Below are 20,686 nucleotides of genomic sequence, written 5' to 3' on the forward strand. Positions count from 1 at the left end.
ATATAAAATCTGCTCTAAATATATTAAATATGAAAACATTTTTTTAAATTAATAAAAATATTTTTTAAAAATAATATCTTATATACATATATATAATATTTATTATTATTTATGTAATAATTATTCAAAATCTTATTTAAATAATATATTAAGTTAATATTAAATTTTTATAATAAATAAGTCAACCCGAATACGTAAACTCGAGTTCGAATTCTAAATCTAATTAATTAAGCTAAAAATTAAATTCACCGGTTAATTAAAATGCATAGAATATATATATATATATATATACGCTTAAACCCTCGACGCAGAAGGCAAAAGCCGCGGGAGGGAACAAGCGGCTACGCTGCGTGCTAAGGAGAAACCATCGCCTCTGTCGGCGGTGAAGGAGATAGAAGGGGGAAGGAGATAGAAGGTTACGCTTGCTCGCCTCTCGACGCACGTCGCCTCCGTCGTCTTCGCAGGTGGGAATCTCGCCTACATCACTCCCGCTATCCCGGTTTCGCCCATAACATCGCCTTTGTGAACGAACCCTCCCGATACAGTCCGGATTAGAGCTAGCAGGGAAGTCCAGGATTGGATCGCGGCCTACAGAGACAACCGATACTTCCATCTTTCTCATCCTTCCGCTCCGCTCCTGCCAAAAACCATCGACGAAGGTAAGCCTGCTCGCGCCATCCTTTGGTCTCTTGTGCATGCCAGTCCCACGAAATTGTTAAATTCTGAAACAAATGGCAAACATAAATTGTGGATTTAACTGTTTGTAACGGATTTAATACCAAACATAAAAATTTGGATTTAACATAACTGGATTTAATAAAACCGGATTTACCGCTAAGGTTGGCAATTCACCGCCTTCATAGATTGAACAAATTATTGAGCGCGAACCTAAGAACTCTTTGGACGATCGTAGGGTTTCCCCAACGGAATGTCTTTCTCCTGCGAAACCGCTCTGCGGTTTCTCGATCGCTGCCCCGGCCTCCGTTCAAATCCCAAGTTCGTCAGTCTTGTGCAGAAGGTGCGGCCTTTTCTCTTTTTTATTTATCTAAAACCTTCATTAAGCGGGTTGTATTGGTTCCTTAGCTTTATTTATCTTAGCAGGGGCGCCTCCTTTCAGCGGACGACGTGGTGGCTGTTGTGGCTGATCCTTTTTTACACCCCAGCTATACAGTGCCTGTGATGGGATGTTTTCGCCCACTTTGTCGACAAATTCTGCAGAGGGCGGTGGGGAAGCTGCGTAATGTGCCGAGTTTGATGTCTGACTCTGGAGACGATTTTGAAGAGATTGGGAGTGAAGATATGCATGTTGTCGACTTCTATGTAGGGAGGAGAAGGGGATTGAGGCTTCACGAGCTCGCTTGCTTGGCCTTTTGTAGGACTCTGGATTTGGCGCCTTTTTTATTAAAGTACGCACATTTCTTATCAATGGCTACGTGCCGCGAGTACTTTTTTGTCGATTGTTTTTATTGGGCCGAGTGAATTTTGCTTCCATGCTTAAAGTTGTACCGGTTTATTCTGATTTCTCTAATGTTAAAAATACTGTTTTTCTACTGTCATGCATATGTATGATGAAATTCTGTTTTGAGAGTCGCTGCATTTGCACTAATGTCAAAAAAATGAATAAAAATAATACGTTTTTATTCATTTTATTGACTTCTTCTATTTATCTGTTCAAATTCTTCCGGCATCGGTACTCATTAAATTTGGAGAGATTTGGCTTGAGCAAGCATTAAACCTACATTCCTCCTTGCACTGCGAGTTTGTGACTACATATACCTTGTTGTTTAGGTCTCAAGCATGTTATGTTGTTTTCTGGTTTCCTTAAGAGTAAAAAATGGCGTTTAAAGTAATGTTATGCCTTTCGGGCATCCATGTAAAATCTTGTTTTCGGGGAAAATGAATGGAAATTTACAACCGTCAGCACTATTGTCAAAAGATGACAAACATGTTATGCAGGTAAGTTTTACTTAATATTCTATTTGATTGGTTAGTATTTATCGGTTGTTCAAATTCATTAGATATTGGAGATGGGGCTTGGTCAAGCCTTCACCTTACACTCACTAATATTATGAGTCTGGCTACCTATACCCTGCTATTTTGTTCCTGGCATGGCGAGAAGCTGATCTGTTATTTTGTCAGTGCATCTTGTGATTATTTCTTACTATCATCATTATTACAGGTCCTAGACTAATAAAAAAGACTGTTTTATCTGAATATTGTTGCTATAGAAATGATATTGATTAGGCTGAGAATCATATGGTAATGTTGATGGGAGATTTAGTTGACAAATTTTTTTATTCTACTTGCAGCTGTAATTTATTTAATTATTCTACTAGTCATAAGATGGCTCCTAAATTATGAAGTTTTATTCTGAAATTGCTGCTATATGATTTATTAATATCATAGATTTACAAGTTATTTATGAGTTTCTAAGCATGAAATATCTATATTTGAAAAAATAATCGAGTTTCTTTGGGGCAACTTCTCTATGAAACCATTTTTTTGGATTTTGTGAGCTTTTTACTCAATTTGAAATTATTTTAAGCCCTTGATGGCTTGTTGGCTTCCGATGGTTAAATATTGATATCATCCCTGGGCCAAGTTATCTTAAAGTAGTCTGGAGGTAAATTGTATAAGGCAAGAAAAATAATTTTACAACTCTAGAAACTTCCTTTATATATCTCTATTTGGTATTACTGTATTGGTGTGTTATGGTGGCGGAATAGAATCACATGTTCAGGTAATTTTCCATGTGCTGTCTCGATCGCCTTTTTCCTCATTTTCAATTCTCTCGCCTGCTGTCTTCTCCCTTTTGTCCTTCTCTTGGTCGAAGTTCTAATGGTATCAAAGACTTGAGCTCAAGTTCATTCGTGCCTCTTCCTCCTATATGGATCCTAAGAGGGAAACAATGTCGGTGTCTCAAATCTCGAAAACTAGCAGCTCGATGGCGATGGAGCACATTCCATTTACCTCTATTCCTCCCTCCCTGAAATTGTTGATAGGTAACCTCAAGCACCTTACCCAAACCCCATTATGAGTGGAAAACTATTCAATATGGAAGGCCCAAGCTCTCAAAGTATTTTCTACAAATGGGTTCCTACAGTTTCTTGATGGAACCACCTCTTGTCCTCCTAAATTTATAGAAATTTTAGCAAATGCACTAGTTTCAAATCCACATTATGCCTCCTGAATTCTTATAGTTCAAAACCTAACTGCGACGCTCTACTCCATAATTTCCCCATCGACACTTCCCTATGTTCTACATCCCTCCTCCACGACCGAAATTTGGCATACTATTGCCAAACACTTACATCCTGTGATTCGGTTGAGACTCAACCAATTGAAGAATGAGTTCCACAATCTCTTGATGAATAATCAATCAATGACACAATATCTATCTAATGTCAAAGTAGTTGTGGATGACATTGTTGTTGCTGACAGACAGGTGGATCGTGAAGGCATTATTCTCTGCGCACTTATTGAACTTTCGCATCGTACCAAAGCTTCAAGATGGCTATTCACATCCAACTGCATCCTATAGTCCTGGATGACTTTTACTCTCTTTTGTGTAGTGAGAAGATAAACATATCAAACGACAATAGAAAACTCGAGCATCCTACCAACTCCCAAAATGCTCTTCAAGTTGCTTGTAGCCAACCGTCCTCGTTTGCTCGAGTCTGTGGCCGAATTCTACATCACGCTCGAACAAGGGGTGGTGAAGTTGATCTCGCCTCCAAGTTACATGTATGGGGTCCGGCCCCCACCTTATCTAATCAAGGATATAAATGCTATTTGCTTCACATTGATGATTTCTCACATTTTTCATGAGTTTTTCCTATGAGAACCAAAGTTGAAACAACTGAAAAAAGTATTCAATTTATTAAAATGATTCACACTCAATTTAACACCGCTATGCGTATATTTCGATTCGATGAGGGAGGTGGATACAAAAGCTCCACCACCATGACATCCACCACCAATTCTCATGCCCCCACACCCTTGAACAAAATGGTGTTGCTGAACGAAACACTGCAATGTTATCGACACCACACGCACACCACTTCATGATGCCTCTCCACCACTCTATTTTTTGGTAGATGCTGTTCTCATTGCTGCATATCTCATTAACCAAATGGCATCTAAAAACACCAACCTCAAATCCCCCTATGAACTTCTTCACAATAAAAAATCTACCTTTTCTTATCACAAAGTATTCAAATGCCAGTGATATCCATGACTGTAGTCATGCTTAACACATTAACTCGCAGACTGTAGTCAAACTCAACACATTTACTTGCATCTCGCTCCCAATAATATGTATTTCTTGGCTATTCCTCTGATCATAAAGGATTTAATTACTACCAACTCAATTCAGGACAACTCTTCATTTCTAGACACGTTGTTTTGATGAAAGTGTCTTTCCATACTAATCATCGTCCCCTCTAGTTACAACCAATCCACCTTCTATTTCCACCAATTCACCTCTACTTCTGGATCCTCCATTGGTATGCTCAACACCTCCTTCCCCACCTACCAACGCTGCTCTTTCCCCGAAACCAACCATGGTACCGAACCTCCTACTTGCCACACCACAAATCCCCCATCCCTTGCTACAACTCACGGTCCAATCACTCTACCAATAACTCTCTATCAACCACACCCAATGCTAATAGATGTAAAACAAGACACCTCAAACCTATCACCAAACTCAACCTGCTCCACCAACTTTACAAACCTTCTGATCCCTCTTCATACACGTAGACGTCAAACATGAACATTTGAGATTTGCCATGAATGCGAAAATTTTCATTCTACAAGCTCAAGGTATGTGGATACTTGCTCCACCACTAGAAGACCAATCAATTCTTGTGTGACGTCAGGCTTATTGTACTAAACTGATGGAATAGTAACATGGTATAAAGCTCGACTAGTTGCCCATGGCTACAATCAAGAACACAGAGTTAATTATTAAGAGACATTCAACCTGGGGGCGAAGATGACTACTCTCCGCGAGTTCTTCACTTTCACTTTCAGCAAGAACAAATGTTGCCTTTCTCCACTGTATGTTGCTTGAAACAATCCATATGAAGCAACCACCTTATTATATTGACTCCCAATATTCTCATCATGTCTGTTTACTGAAAAAAGTATTATACGATCTCAAACAATCACCATTGCAATGGTTTGCCAGTATTTATGAATTCTTTATCCAAGCCGATTTTTCTACACAAACCCGTCCTAAAGTCCTTTATGCTTCTCTAGGTCAACGACGTTCTAATTACAGGAGAAAGTATGGCTGAAATTTAGTTCCTTACTACCGCTTCAGCTCGAAGTTTCAAGTCAAACAGCTTGGGCCCGTGTCGAGGTTGCTTGACATTGATGTTACCCACAAGGACACCTATCTTTTCCTATACCAACACAACTATCTTACCCAAATACTTCTCCAATCTGATATGCTTAGTTGAAAGCTATATCAATGCCATTACCAACAAAAAGAGACACCACTCCTATTAGCTCAGAATATATGGCGAATCCTACACAATCCAAACAAATAATTGGAGCTCTCCAATACCTAACTGTCACGAGACCTGATATTTCATTTTCAGTGAATCACTTATGCCAACACATGCACAACCCGGTAGATCATCACATTCAACTTTTGATGCAGATTGGGTTGGGGATTCCAAAAACTAGAAGACTACAATAGGCTTCTTTACATTCTTGGGACATACTCTGATCTCATGGATATCTAAAAAGCATCACAATGTGGCTCGCTCCTCTTATGAGGCTGAGTTTCGAGCCCTTGCAGTGGCATCCCCCGATGTTCGTTGGCTAAGACGTTTCCTTGTGGACTTTGGTGAGGATCAACCTCAACCAATGAAGAACTCGTATGATAACATCTCGACAATGGCCATTGCTATCAACCCAGTGTTCCATGCTCGTACAAAGCACAACGAGACCGACTACCACTTTATTCAAGATCACATACAATCCGACTCCGTATAAATCCACTACATCAACACACAAGACCAACCCGCGGACATCTTCACCAAACCTTTGCAAACCCAATGGTTCAAACTATTCCAATCCAAGCTTCAGGCTTGCTCTAAAACCCATTAGCTTGAAGGGGGTAGTGTCATCTTTGGACCAAGTTATCATAAAATAGTCCCGAGGTATATTGTATAAGGGCAAGGTAAGTTATTCTACCACTCTAGAAACTTCTTTTATATATCTCTATATAGTATTATTGTGTTGGCTTGTTATGGTGGTAGAATAGAATCACATATTTAGGTATTTTCCCTTGTGTTTTCTCGGTCGCCTTCTTCCTCATTTTTTATCCTCTTGCCTGCCGTCTTCTCCCTCCTTTTCTTCTCTCTTTCGAAGTTCTCAAGTATCTCTGTACCCTAGGTCCAAAAAAATAACTGGAGCACAATCTTCTGGTAGAATGAAAGTTCTATGTTAACATTTTTTTCTAATTGATTGCTTGCAAATACCAAAGAACAATTCATTCTATATATATAAAAAAAAAAATTCATTCTATATATATATATATATATATATATATATATATAAACAGTGCAATGCATGCCAGAGGAATTTTTTTTCAAATGCGAGGATAGAGATGAAATAATGTTGATGATAACTGAATGATCATCACCATTATTAATCTTATCCTATTTTTTTATGGTTGGCTTTAGCTATAAATTAAATTAGTATATAACAACAACAACAACGACAAAGCCTTAATCCCACTGTGTGGGGTCGGCTACATGAATCCCTTTTCTCCATTGCGTCCTATTTAGTGTCATATTTTCATTTAGTTCTAGTAAGTTAAGATCATTTTTAATACAAGAAACCCAAGTCTTCCTAGGTCTACCTCTGCCTTTCTTAACACAAGTCGAATCTAAAACATCTACTTTCCTAATTGGATCATCAAATGGTCGACGTTTAATTAAATTACTAATTGAATTTCATACTATAAATTAAATTAGTATGAAAAAATAAATTATCTATTACGTTTTTAGCAAATTTAAAAGAAAAACTCTATTAAATTTACTCAATTTATAAGAATAAAGATTAAATAATGAATATATACTCCGAAATAACTATTAATTAAACTAGAATATGTTATGGAATGAAGCTAGAACAAAATATTATGACTGATATGAAATTCTTAATTATTGTTTTTGATCTAGAATTATACTAAAGTAAGAGATGAGCATACCATAAATGAGAATTTCTTATTAATACCTTGGAATGTCAATCACGGCCATGTAAGTTGCATTGTGGAGTCCTTTTTGATGTGCAACTATTTAATTAATACATACTACTTATGAGAAATGATAGCCAATCTTCCAAAATAGGTTTAGTTTAATAATATTGATAGAAAAAAAAATCCTATTTTGGAATCCAGAAATCGAAATCTACAATATGGTTTGGATGTTTTACTAAGCAAAAATAAAGACAAAGGGAAGATAATCCTAAATCAAATTAAAACAATAGGTTAAAATTTTGAATCTAGAATAGTTTTTTAATCGAAAATCTTGTTGAAAGTGTAAGATGATTTTTTTCATTTAAAATTAATTTAGTTGGCTAAATCACAACTATGTATTAACGTTTTGACTGATTTACTATCCAATTTCTTAGTCCGGAAACTAATATAGTTTGTTAGTTAGTGAGCTAAATCTACAAAATTTTATAAATCTAATTTATTTGGGTAAAATTAAATTTAAGTTGTGTGAACTTTGTTTTTCATTTTTTATAATTGTAAACTTTTTTATGATCATTATTGAGATATTAAATAAAGTTTTCTACTTTGAGAAGTTTCTACCATAAATTTTTGCGCAACGAAAACATTTTCTTGGAGGCACGAGTTTCTGAACGCAATGAAGCTTAATGTGTTGCGGATGTTGAGTTTGGTAAAAGGATTCAGGCATGAATAAAAAGCCGAAATATGATTATTTTTTATGAATTGTCGCTCAGTTACTAAATTTGATTGACGCAGGAGCTTTCCTCAAAATTTCCACGGTACTGTAGCTGATATAGTTCCGCGACAATAGCTATTGCGGGAGAGGCGCCAAAATAACACCGTTTTCCTTTCTTATGCTTTCTTTCTTGATATCCTTCATCTCTCATTTTCTATATATGTGTTGTATTATAGTTCAGAAGTCAGTTTTTCTTGTGCGTTTTGGTTAGGATAGTTCTGTCATTCGTTTTCTCCCTTCGAGATCCGGTCGTATGTCTCTCTTTAGGTGGTGTTTATCTTTTCTTTCCCCCTCCACATCCTCCCCACGTCGCTCTCGACCGCCTTTCATTGCTGCAGCTGCCCATGACAACTTTTTGGTTGCTATTTTCTGCAGTTATAGCCATCACCACCCAAGATTGCTGCCTCCACCCAGAAACATCTTCGCCCTGCTGTTTTTATTTAGCCTCTAGTCTCCCAGCCACCTCCCTCTCCCTTCTGGCATTGTCGCCGCCTAAGCCGCCCCTTACTCTGCTATTCCAACCCTTCCACGGTGCCACTGCCATCTTGGAAAACCAGGGAACCCCTTGCTTATTGTTATGCCGCTACCCATTGAAGCTCCTCGCTGCCACCATCCAGGACATCAACTATGCTTGCTGTCCCTATAGTTTCACACCTCTGCATTGCTGTCATCAGCATTCCTTTGTTGCCGTCACACCTGCCAACCGTTCCGGTCCACCTAGTAGAGCTCTACCATCCTTGGGATACACTTTAGTGGTGTTTGCTTGTGTTGTGTTGTTGTATTTTTCCTTTCAAGTGTGTTTGAATTTGCCTGTCCATTTGTTTTTGGTAATAATATTTGTTTTCCCTATTGTGGTTTGGGTTAACTCTGATATCGTTGATGGATGTGTGAGGAACTCTGCCTATGCAATAGAGAGTGGTTCGCGTATATGACTCATATAAAAATGAGAACACATGATTGAACTTCAATAATTTTCATCTATCAAATAGTCCGCTCAATTTCAGTTCGTCAATTCCTATTTATAGAAAGCAGGTTAAAAGGACAAGGCTAGATTTTAAATTCAAAATTAAATATAAAAGTCAAACCTAATATTATTTAAAAGAAGATAGTTGAAATTAATAAAATAAATTACATTAAAATCAAGAGAAATCCAATGATAAATCTGAAGAAGACTAAGGGGTTTGAAATTTGCTCTTGTTTTCTATGCCAAATATTTTTATTTTTACTATACCATATTTTAGTTTTACATATGCAAAATGTAATTTCATGCTAAGGAATGGTACCACTTTTGAAATTTAATATGCTGTGAAAGTTTGCAGAACTTTTGGCAGATTTTAGGCCTTTCCATTTTTGAAAAAACATTTAATGTCTGAAGTTGTTTTGGTTGAAAATTTTGATCTAGAATTTTGCCAATCCTTACCAATACAAAAATTTTTGAGGTGGCATTAAGGTTTTACGAGCTAATTCTGCTTCCTTGGTAATTGCAATCGATAATTAAAGACAAATGCCGTGATAGCTGCGGGTTCATAATGTAAATGTTGGAGGTGCTACAAAAGTTTGTGCAAATTTTTACTATATGCATATCCTTTAGATTAGACAGACAGATAGGCATTAGAGGAATTACCTCTCCGGTCTTCAAGAAGTATCTACAAGGATCACTAACTATTTAAATTGTTTATGTGGATAGTAAGCTAAACTCAGTTAGTATTTTACCGAGACAAGTATAAGTCCTGATATTTTCTTTGAAGAATTTAGCTGATTGCGGATTACCTGCAAGTTTTGTTGCTTTATGTTTATTTATGGTAGTAACAGATTAACACTCTTAGTTTGATGTGGGTGTTTCTGGTATTTATGCTGGCTGTAATTGCTGTTTTAATGATATATTTGATTTTTTGAAAGATGGATACGCATTGTTTAATAGTGATGTTGCTACTATTTATTTTCAATTACTGCGGTTGTTTCACATAGAGTTGATTGAAAATTGTAAATTTTTTGACTGATGTGCATTTTACTTGTTTCAGGCATCTTTTAACTTATTTTCAGTTTGCACCACCTCCCTTCAGACGTCTTCTTTCATTGGGGAATTCATTGCATTTCACTGAAAAGGTTTTCCTTTTGATTCCTTTTATTTAATGTTCAATTTAAACAGTCAATTCTTGTAACATTAATTCAGGTCTTCATTTTTTATTGAGGCTGCTGAAATGCATAATACTCTCTACATGAAGAATGTTGTTGTTCTTAACTAAATTTCCATATGATTTTTTAATGTTCATTTGAATTTTGAGGCGATTCTTTAATTCTTGATTTTGAAAGGCAACTATAGTTTACAGTCCCGAAGATGGTGCTAAACTAAGGTTTTAATACTTATAGTTTCATTTACTACCATTTTTTTGTCTGACAAGTTTTGGCACTTTTGCATTTTTATTATTTTCTTATTTGCATTATGTAGATCTGAAGTATTGTGAAATTTTTTGAAATATTTACCAAGCTTTTTACTCAAACCAAGAGCCATTCATTAATGATGTACATTTAAAGGAATAAGCACTATCACATTGAGATATTAACTCCACTACCATAGGAAGTATCCAATTCCATTTTATGTTCCACGGTAGATTGTTTCTTCATGTAAGCTGTAAGTGCTGTTACTTATTTATCATTTTATGAATCTTCATTTCTATTTGTCTTGTTGATTACCTACTCTGAGATCAAATCTATTTGGGGCAATCTCCAAGTACATTGTAATGATAATTGTTTCTATTATAATTTTGTAATCCTAATTATAGTTTTAAAATGTCGATAAGATTAGAACATTATGGTTGTAGTACAATTCTTCATTGCTTATTACACATTAGAGATAGATTAATATAAATATATCATATGCATGTCTTTTAACTGAAACTGATTGTTGTCTCGATGGATATTAGTTTTTTTTTTTTTTTAATTCTCGTAAGGTTGCCCCTGACACCCCTTTCTGAACAAAAAATTATGTTCTTTTATTCTAACCCCTTAATTCCCCTGCTATGTGCAAAACAGTTCATGCCTGTGATCGGTAGACAACCCATTTGTCCGTGTCCTTTATGTTTTGACAAATGAAGGTAATGCACCTATCTCAGCCCGCATTTTTGTTGCACCACTCTTTGGCTCAAAGCCTGCTTTGGCGCACATGCCCCGTCTTGACCTATGAGCATTTAAACAGGTGTATAAGCCTGTAATGGTTAAAATCTGGTTGTTTTGGGTTGAACTTTCCCATTTGTTCTATGATTTGATGTGAATAATGATTAACAAAACCAAAGTAAAATAGATTCTAGCTCACAAGTACCACTTTCAGATTATATCAGTATTAGTTATAGAACTCATCAAACCTTCTTTTCCAAAGCTTCAATTATTCTGGCCAATGAATGCCTACTTTTAAGTTATTTTAAATTCATATCATTTTTAACAAAAAGGTGTGTGATCAACAACTGCAATAATCCTGGTTACAAGTAAATTTAAATGATAATGCTAGGCGTTTTCTGCATATAGTTTTGTTTGTTTTGATATTAATTTACTCTGTACATTATCTGTTTATTTTGCCTTATATCTTCAGTTACAAGTGTAGAATATCACCCTTTATTTGTCTGATGGATCACTTATCACTTAATAATGTTGTTTCTGTAATACATCATTACTTATGAAATGCCTCTAAAATGTTGCCAACTGGTGGGGATGATTCCATTCTTTATGGTCTACAGTTTTGAACTTAATTTATTGGACTGAACACATTATGTAAAGCTCAAGACAAGTGATAAATTTAATTTTAAAGAATTGCACAGAGTGTATAATATGAAAATTGGATTAACTTGTCAAAAATACATTGACACTGATGTGTAAAACCTTGAATTTTATTTTTTTAGGGATATGTACTCAGTTGTCTACAACACAACAATTGTCCACAAAACATTTGTACTGGTATGTAGCTCTAAAATTGAGCTTGAAGGGTGTTGCACCCACGTGTAGAGAAAAGGAAGAATTTTCCACAAAACATTCGTACACAACTATTTAGAACCTTGAACTTCATTTTTAAGGTTTTAGACACCTATATACAACTAAATAATTGGATGATCATAGGCTTAAAATTCTATACATAAGTGTGAGCAACCCAAAAACTGAATTTAGAAATAGGTTACTAAAAATGCTATACTGAGATAGGTATAGATCTGAATTTGAGTTTAAATGGCTGTACATCTGTGTTCAACTAAAAAAAATAGAATTGATTACATAGCTCTCATAAATTGCTGCGTGGAACCTCAAATTTGCGTTTAGTGGTCTTTATGTAGCCCCTGCTCATTATAAAAAGGGAAGCACTTCCTAGTTCCTACAAAACTGTTGTAACCCACTGTTTAAAGCACTTAAATTGAATTCAAAGGGATTTACACACTTAGTTACAACGCATGGATTGGAAAAAGTAGCCTCAAAACACCTGCACACTATTGTGTACAATGCTAAATATTTGTAGGCAATTGTATTGAACACAAAGCATTGAAAGAACTTTCTACTTGCTACAAAATGCTTGCAGGGAAAAATTGAATTTAAATGGTTGTTCAATTATGTACACTATTAAAGTTTGAAGAAAGAACATGTTTACTTAATTATGCATTCATAAGCTCAATTTAGTGAAATGCTCACTTTTTGCCTTGACAGTCATGGCTTACAGGGAAAGTCAAATTCATTTTTATAATTTCATGGGCAAGTTTCTAAGCATAACATTATATTTTCCAACCAATATATTATTAAATTCTACTTTCCTTTATATTAGTACCTTAATAATAGTGTAATGTTGAAATTTTCTCAGATTGTGATGCTTTTAAGGATTGAGATTTGAATTCATAGGCCATGTGATGCCAACAAATGAATAATGACTGTCTTTCTTCTAGAAGAAGGCTAAAAGGACCAAATTGGCGATTTTATTGCCTCCGATTTTTTTTCTTGTATTAGATAGTCAGTTATGCAAGACAATGAAGGCGAATGGTGAAAAGGAGTCTCAAGATATGTGCTGAATGTTTCCATCTGGGAATAGAAAATTTGTGCTGATAATGGTAGCAGCGGCTATCTTGTAATAAATCTGAGCGGGAGATGAAAGGGAAAAGCGGAGGATACTTTTTGCCTTCCTCAATTCAATGAGTGACTTAGAAGGAAGCATCAATCACACTTTAGCATAACTGGAAGAATTTTTCTAAGCAACAAATGTAGCATTTTCATTAATTTGAGTTCCAATTGATTTAAAGAAACTTGAGCTTAAGGACTTGCAACTTGAACCAATATAACCAATGAAGTAAATAAAGAAAGTTTTATAATTAAATAATTAGGCACCAAAGTAATGTTAGTTGGCCAACATAACGTAACATAAAGGTGGGTGCTTTGGTTCTTTGTTATGTTTTGTAGCGGAGAGAAATTTGAACTGTCAATAGTGTTGTGCTTAGCTTAAATTCTAACGTCTTCAACCTAAATAATTGCTTGCTAAGTGGTTTTTTTAACACCAAAGGCTTTATTTCTTCTCCCTCCCTCCTTCCCCTTGCTCTTCATTATTTCTTTTTTTTCAATCTAGTGTTAATGCATCATGGTGATACATCTTTCTTTTCTTTTTCTTCTTGGTGAACTTTTTTGTTTTAAAATAGCTTGTTTTTGATCGTTAATATTGTTAAGTTGTTGTTGAGTTAGAAGAAATTAATATATTATATTGAAGGCTAGTTTGAGACTCTTGAAGATTAACTGAAGTATTATTAGGTAGGACAACATCCATCTTTGATCAGACATTTCTTTTAGGTCTCTATAGGGGTTTCACTTTTTTGTTTTTTCATATATCTTCTTCAAGTTGGTTGTTTGATATGGTTGAGAAACTTTCTAAAAAAGGTGTCAAAATAGTCCCAAAATTTATGTAGATAAATATTTTAGTTCCAGAGTCTATAAAAAAGAAAAGTTAGTCCCCTAACTCTTTTATTATAGGATGAAATAGCTCCCTCGGAGGAATATCTCTTTCACAATTTAAAAATTTTAGGGACTAATTTAGCAATTTTTATAAATTCTGACATTAAAATGACCATATATAAACAATCAAGGGACTATTTCAGCCCTAGAGTTCCTTTCTCAAATGTGTGGGCACACATAATTTGTTATTGCATATATGGCGAATGCTTTTTTTTTTTTGCCATGATTTTTCTTCATGAATAAATAAAATGGTTATACTTTTTATAAATTTGGTATTATTGTGGAAATAGATCTTGATATCATATTGGTTGTTTATTTTTTTTCTAAATGTTTATCGTATGTATGTCTTTTTTTTCTTTAGATTTGTAAATGATTATTTATTTTATTTTTGTTTTGATTTCAGATTGGTTTCAGAATTGTTGACATTGTTCGCGTATCATATCGTCTGCTGCTGATAGATCCCAAAGTTTTTTCTGAACTATGGGATTGGTCTGCTATTTTTGATCTAGTGCAACATGTTACTTGTCTTCATATAGAAACTGTAGATTCAATATTTAGTGATTTATTGGACATTAAATGGTGTGTGACACAAATATTTTCTATTGTCATGCGAGCAAGTGATAGAATTATTGCCAGTTTTGGCATGGGGGCGGAGGAAGCTTTTATGTGCTTGCTTCGGTTAGTCATACCTACTTCAGGGTTTTTACTTTTCTTCATATATCTGTGAGCCTTGTTGTCATGATAACTTTCTTCTTTTTCTACATGCAGCTGGGAGGAGTTTTGTCAGGACACGTCACTTGAAAAAGCTGGTTGGTACCTAAAAGAAGCTGAAGTGACAAATAAAACCAATAATAATGAACAAGCAAATTTTTATCAGTTCGTTAATTCTTTCGATAATTGCTTATATTTTTTGGATGGCGTTTCTCATGGGAGGTTCGAGAATAAAGTTTCATGGTATGTAGTTTTAATCAGTTTAAATTTGAAAATTACAATTCTTCTTTGAATTTATATATTCACACCAATGTAACACGTTGGCAGTGAACCACAACCATTGACTGGGAATTTTGTCTTGACAAATGCTGTGAAGAGGAGCTTCGAGATGGTTTTGATAGCAGTTAGACAAAAATGGCCTGTGCTACTTTATGGCCCTGTTGGTTCTGGAAAAACTGCATTGATAAATGATTTAGCACTTAAAAGTGGAAGTAGAGGTATATTATTGGGTTATTATTATTATTATTATTTTATTTTTCAAATGGCATCAAGTTTTCTGCGCATTTGTTGATTGACTTTTTTATGATCGCATTAACTTGGTGATGCTGTTTTAGTAATTGAATTTAGTGCTATGAAGCACGCCTATGTGTGCATTAGTGTAGTTTTTTTGTCATTGTTCATCCAATAAAATTTGCTGTCATGTATAAATTTTCACATGCTATATGTAATAAGAATTCACACTATTTATTATTATTAGTATATGTTTTCATTATTGATGATATTCTCCTTAATTTTTATCTTATTTTGCTTGTATATTAGTGCATATATGATTGTACCATGAACACAATTGAGTAATGATTTATTTTTTTTTCTAGTTCTGCTTCCAACATGGTATCATAGCCTGCATCATTATCATTAGCCTTATCCCGGACTATTTGGGGTTGACTTTATGAATCCTAATTTTTTTCATTTTTTCCTATTGAATTTTATTTGACAAATTAAACCCATTCATCACAACTTATTTTGAATAACTTCTATCCATGTAATCTTAGGTCTAGCCTTTTCTTCTCTTGAATCTTTTGACATTTGTGTTTTCTCTTTGATTGCATGTGTCAAAATCACTTGAGTCTATTTTCAAGCTTCTTATATTTTCAATAGATGTCACTCCCGCCTTTCCTCTATATAATTATTCTTTAACTCTTTCTTTCAAAATTTGCCACACATCTTTATTTTTTCTGGCACGAAGTTTAGATATCAATGACTTCTTTGTAGCCCAATATTTGAAAGCTTGTTCTAGAATCATGATCTTCTATAAGCGCCTTTCCACTGATGTCAACCTCCTCATTTTTTTATTTGCTTTGGTTTGCTTTCACATTTTCTTCTTATTTCAAATCTTCTAAGCTCTATTGACTTATTCTTTGTTGTGATCCTTGTCTCAGTTTCACAAATCTCTTAAATGGCTTTTGCGATTTGCTTGCTAGAAACTATCATGACCATCTTTTTGTTGAATTCTTTTGGGACGTGGGATCCCGTGTCATTCGTGAATACATGAAATTTAGAAAAGATATGTTAATGTTATAGAAAATGATAGAGAGAGTACGAGAGAGAGATAGATCAAATACACCCCTTAATTTTTAGAGTTGTCCCCACAAAGCTCATTCTTGGGGGAATTTATTCCCCTTCGATGTAGGTACTCATTAACCTCCACCTGCGGCGAAAGTTGGAGGTCCCTTGAGAATCATCGGTGGAGAGAAGAAAGAAGGGGGGGGAGAGAGAGAGAGAGAGAGAGAGGGTGAGGAGGGAGTCCCGATCAGCCGAACCCCTCCCCTCCCCTCCCCTCCCCTCCCCAATCTCCCTCTCTTTTATACATGGAGCAACCTTTTACAATTTTAATATGAATGAGATTTACAACCATCGAAGTTGTCGAATTGTCAGAGATGAATGGTATGGACGCCGTCCCTCATACCACCAAGGGATGAGGGCCATAGAAACCTTATGACACCTTTATGGAGGCTGTCAGGCATGGTCAATATGGCCCTTGCCACTGGCTTGAAAAGGGTCCTTTGTCTTAATAGCCTAGCGGCGTCCTTAATGAAGGATTGATTGGTGCCTCTAGCAGTATGGTTGGCGTTAGTAATGCTGCTATGCTCCAGTCACCTTTTCTAATGGATTAAGTTCAATCACTTCGGCCAGTGGGCTCAATTCATCTGCTTTAGCTGTTGAGATTGACTTAGCCACTTTGGCACTTAAGCTGATAAGCTTGATTCCTCGCGGGTCGTTTCTCTCTATTCCAGTGTTTGTGTATACACCTTTCTTTATTTTCTTTTGTTGCATTTATGAAAGTTACAACCTATCTTGTGGACCCTCTTATTCATGGATTCATTATCTCTTCATTACTTTGCTTAGCTTCTTTTGACTGTTGAGGTGGTAAATGGCTGTCAAATGCAAGTTTGCAGCTAGCTATACTTCCTAAAGAAACATTATAATTTAAAACAAATTAACATAATGGTGTTGATGTACATTTTAAGTACCACATTTGGATGTAGTAAACCCTTAAGGAAAAGTATTTGAACTATTTTATCATATCTATCATTGAGATGCATGTATTTAATAATAAATATTTCTCCGCTGCTGCAAATAAAATATTTTCTATCATCTATTTGCTCCATTGACTTTCTTGAAGACATCTATCAATTAAGGCTCACTTTTTGTTTTCTATTTTTGTTTTTTATGGTCTGTTTTGGTTTTGTTATATTTTTTTTTGTTTTTAGAAAATGTGTTTGATAGTGTTTTGATTTATCTGTTTAAAAAAATATAAAACATGTTTGGTTGGTTATTTTCTATTAAAAAAAAAAAAAACACTATACTTTTTAAAAAATTAGTTAAATATAATTGACATTTTTCAAATTTGTCTAGACGATATTGGTTGACGAAATGGATCGCATTAGTGCGTTCGGAATGTCGACTTTGCTTAGGGAGAACACCCATGTTGGGGTTTACTGCACTAATTAGTAACACATAAATCGAGACATGTACTTGAAATAAAATTATAAAATATTAAAAAGGGTTTTAAAACCCAACTTACGCATGCAGCCCCCCAACCCCCTTCCCCTTTCGTTTTCGCGATGCTCTAGCAACTCTTTTTTGCGCCGCTCGCTCCTTCTCTTGGCTCAACTCCACTCGCCTTTGTCGCCTCACCGACCTCCTCTCCGTCATCGGATCTCCTTGTTCTCGGTGACCAAAGCCTCCACTTGCGAGATTCTCGACGCCGTAGTCTTTTGCGAGAAACCACTCTGCAATATCTCGGCTTCCTCTTGCACGCTCCTCTCCCCCAAAGCCCTTTGCTGGCCGCCACTCCTCTCTGGGGAGCACCAAGCACGGTAGAAACTCGAAGGCACCTCACATGCTCGCTCTGTTCTTCACTCATCGATGGAAAAAAAAATATTTTCGAAATAGGTAAAAACACATTTTTCGTGTTTTGATTGTTCTAAAAACAATAGTGTTTTGTTTAAAAATAAAATAAAAAAATAAAACAGAAAATATATAACAAACAATGTTTTTTTTGTTTTCAGCCTTTTATTTTAAAAAATAAGAAACAAAACAAAAATTGATCCCGAACATCTCCTAAGTTTAGTGAGCTATACATAAATATATAATTTGTGGGCAATTAAGGGTTAGGTTTAAATAATTCATGTTCTGTCATTTTATTTAAGTATAGACGTCACTAACTTGATTTTGTAGCATGCCTGCACTCTAGCTTGCACATGGGAGTACTGAAACGCTTGCGCGCGCTATCCCCATTTCTGCACAGTAAAGTGCAATATTACTTCTTATAAAATATACTCAATTGAACTCAGCTAAAAATTTCTATTGTGCTCACAAGTGCAAGAGCTTGAGCACATGCTTGCTTGCACCCGTTTCCTCTTTTCTCCGGTGCATGAATTAACTGCTTGTTTTTTTTAAATCAAATAACTTGTAAGATATATTAAAAGGTATTTTTATTCAAAACCAAGTCTTTATCTTTTTACGTATAGATTTTTTTTTTCATTTGAGTGTTCACTTTTTGGATGCCTTGAGTTAGGATTTATATATAAAAATGTACTCCAATAATTTTTTTTTTTCTGTTCTATTTATTTTTAGTTTTATTTATTCACATGGATGAACAAATGGATAGCAAATCACTTATTGGAAGTTACGTCAGCTCAGAACAGCCTGGTGAATTCAAATGGCAACCTGGATCTCTCACGCAGGTCTTTATTGTTGCTTGGTATTTTTTAATCAATGATTATTATGTTAACAGATTATTGTGCTGACGCCTTTTAAACTGAGGCAGGCTCTTTTGAATGGCTTTTGGGTCGTATTTGAAGACATAGACAAAGCGCCTAATGAGATACAGTCAATTATATTACCTTTGTTGGAAGGTTCGAGCTCATTTGTTACTGGCCATGGCGAGGTATTGCTTTGCTATTGATAGATCTTTTTGGTTTTCTACGCCGTATGTGTTTTTTTTTATTATAAATGCTGAACTTTTTATTTTATGTGTCTGACATATATGGATTTTATTTGATCTGTTTGTTTCTACACTAAAGGTGGTATTTTCTTGGTGTAAGTATGTGAATTTTATTCATGAAGTTTTAGAGAGATTCTTGGTGTGACACTTACAACTTGATTTTTAAAGTTTTGCATTGTGCAAATTTCTATAAAATAGTACTAGGATGCATTGTTTTGGCTAGGGTTATGCTGAATTTGAAATAGAGGATTGCTGTTTTTTAGTAGCCCGAGGATTATAACTTCGAATATGCCGGTATTATTTGCATGCCTATTGAGGCACTGGCAGATTGTCTTGTGCAATCGGTCAACAGAAGACATCAGCGCCTTACATATTCTCAGAAAACCTTTTAATTGTTTTTTGAATGTACTTGTTACTGCTGCTGCTTTGATAATGGCCTGCTTTAGTTGTTAACTTGTATTCTTAGTAAATTTGTTAAAATAATTTATATATATTTTTAGGGTTTTTTGTTTGAACATGAAACTGTTTATTCCTCAAGTATTAAACTTTTATCTTGTTTCATTTTAATTTTAGTTTTTTTTGTCTTTTTTTTGCTCGTTTTGTATTCACATTTTGAACCATATTCATCCTTTTCATGACTTTGATCAGCATTCACACCTTTCAATCTTAGTTCTTGTGTTTTATATTTTATTATGAGTTGCAGTGATTTGCAATTTTTGATGCTATTTTGTGGATATTCGTATACTATATTATTTAACTAAATTATGCTTAGGAGTGAAGTTTCACAACTTGATCCGATTATTTTGAAAAATAAGTGTTTACTGAAGTCAAACCTATGATTACATTTACTGTTTGTAATTCATATACTTTTAGTAGGAAGGCAAGAGGGTGGAGAAGGGCTAACCATTTTACCGTTTTACGAATATGAGGAAGAAGTAGAGCCTATTTACTGCTATGCCACTTGTAAGGCAGAAATGAACCGGTAGGAGAGTGCTGATACAGGGTGGGGTTTAAATTATTCTTGGATATTATCGGCTTTATAAGGTCAGGGTTTTCTTCTATGGGGAAGAAAGGTTGTTGTGTAAGGTTTGGGGATTAAGGTGTTTTGGCAGTTGAAAATGGAATGGTGTGGAAAGGTTAGTGTTTCATATTACAAATCAGTGAGCTGCTCCATTGGCCAATTTTTTTTTCAATACAAGTGTTTTAATTTATAGAAACTTTTGGTAGTGTTCTTTGGAATGTGTTCTCTTGTCACAAAATCATATTTAATTATTGTTTTAATGATTAATTAATATTTTTAAACAAATTATTGTGATAGTTTAATATCCTATTTTTTTAACTTTTACCTACTTTGTTTGAATAGTATTTTTAATGAAATAAGTACTACCATCGAGAAACATTGTTGCACTAATAGTTTTTTTAGTTATTGCTTCTACTAGCTATCCCGATGAGGATGATTAGTTTATTGATTGTTAATTGTTATATGATTAATCTGCCTTGAAATTTGGATATTCAG

The 20,686-nt window shown here is 34.9% G+C and overlaps 1 protein-coding gene across 1 annotated transcript in view; it reads left to right on the forward strand.

Annotated features, from left to right (window-relative positions):
- Positions 1-314: 314 nt before the first annotated feature.
- Positions 315-20,686, forward strand: part of LOC110017904 (midasin-like) — a gene marked incomplete in the record, with an annotated part of 124,351 nt that continues 103,979 nt past the window's right edge. The window contains 9 exon segments of the mRNA XM_020715060.1: positions 315-659; positions 914-1,018; positions 1,102-1,406; positions 10,007-10,091; positions 14,353-14,627; positions 14,718-14,903; positions 14,988-15,157; positions 18,801-18,910; positions 18,994-19,113. Of these exon segments, the coding sequence (XP_020570719.1) occupies positions 929-1,018; positions 1,102-1,406; positions 10,007-10,091; positions 14,353-14,627; positions 14,718-14,903; positions 14,988-15,157; positions 18,801-18,910; positions 18,994-19,113 (1,341 nt within the window).

This window comes from Phalaenopsis equestris, unplaced genomic scaffold (assembly GCF_001263595.1).
Source record: "Phalaenopsis equestris unplaced genomic scaffold, ASM126359v1 Scaffold000002, whole genome shotgun sequence".
Classification (NCBI taxonomy): Eukaryota; Viridiplantae; Streptophyta; class Magnoliopsida; order Asparagales; family Orchidaceae; genus Phalaenopsis; species Phalaenopsis equestris.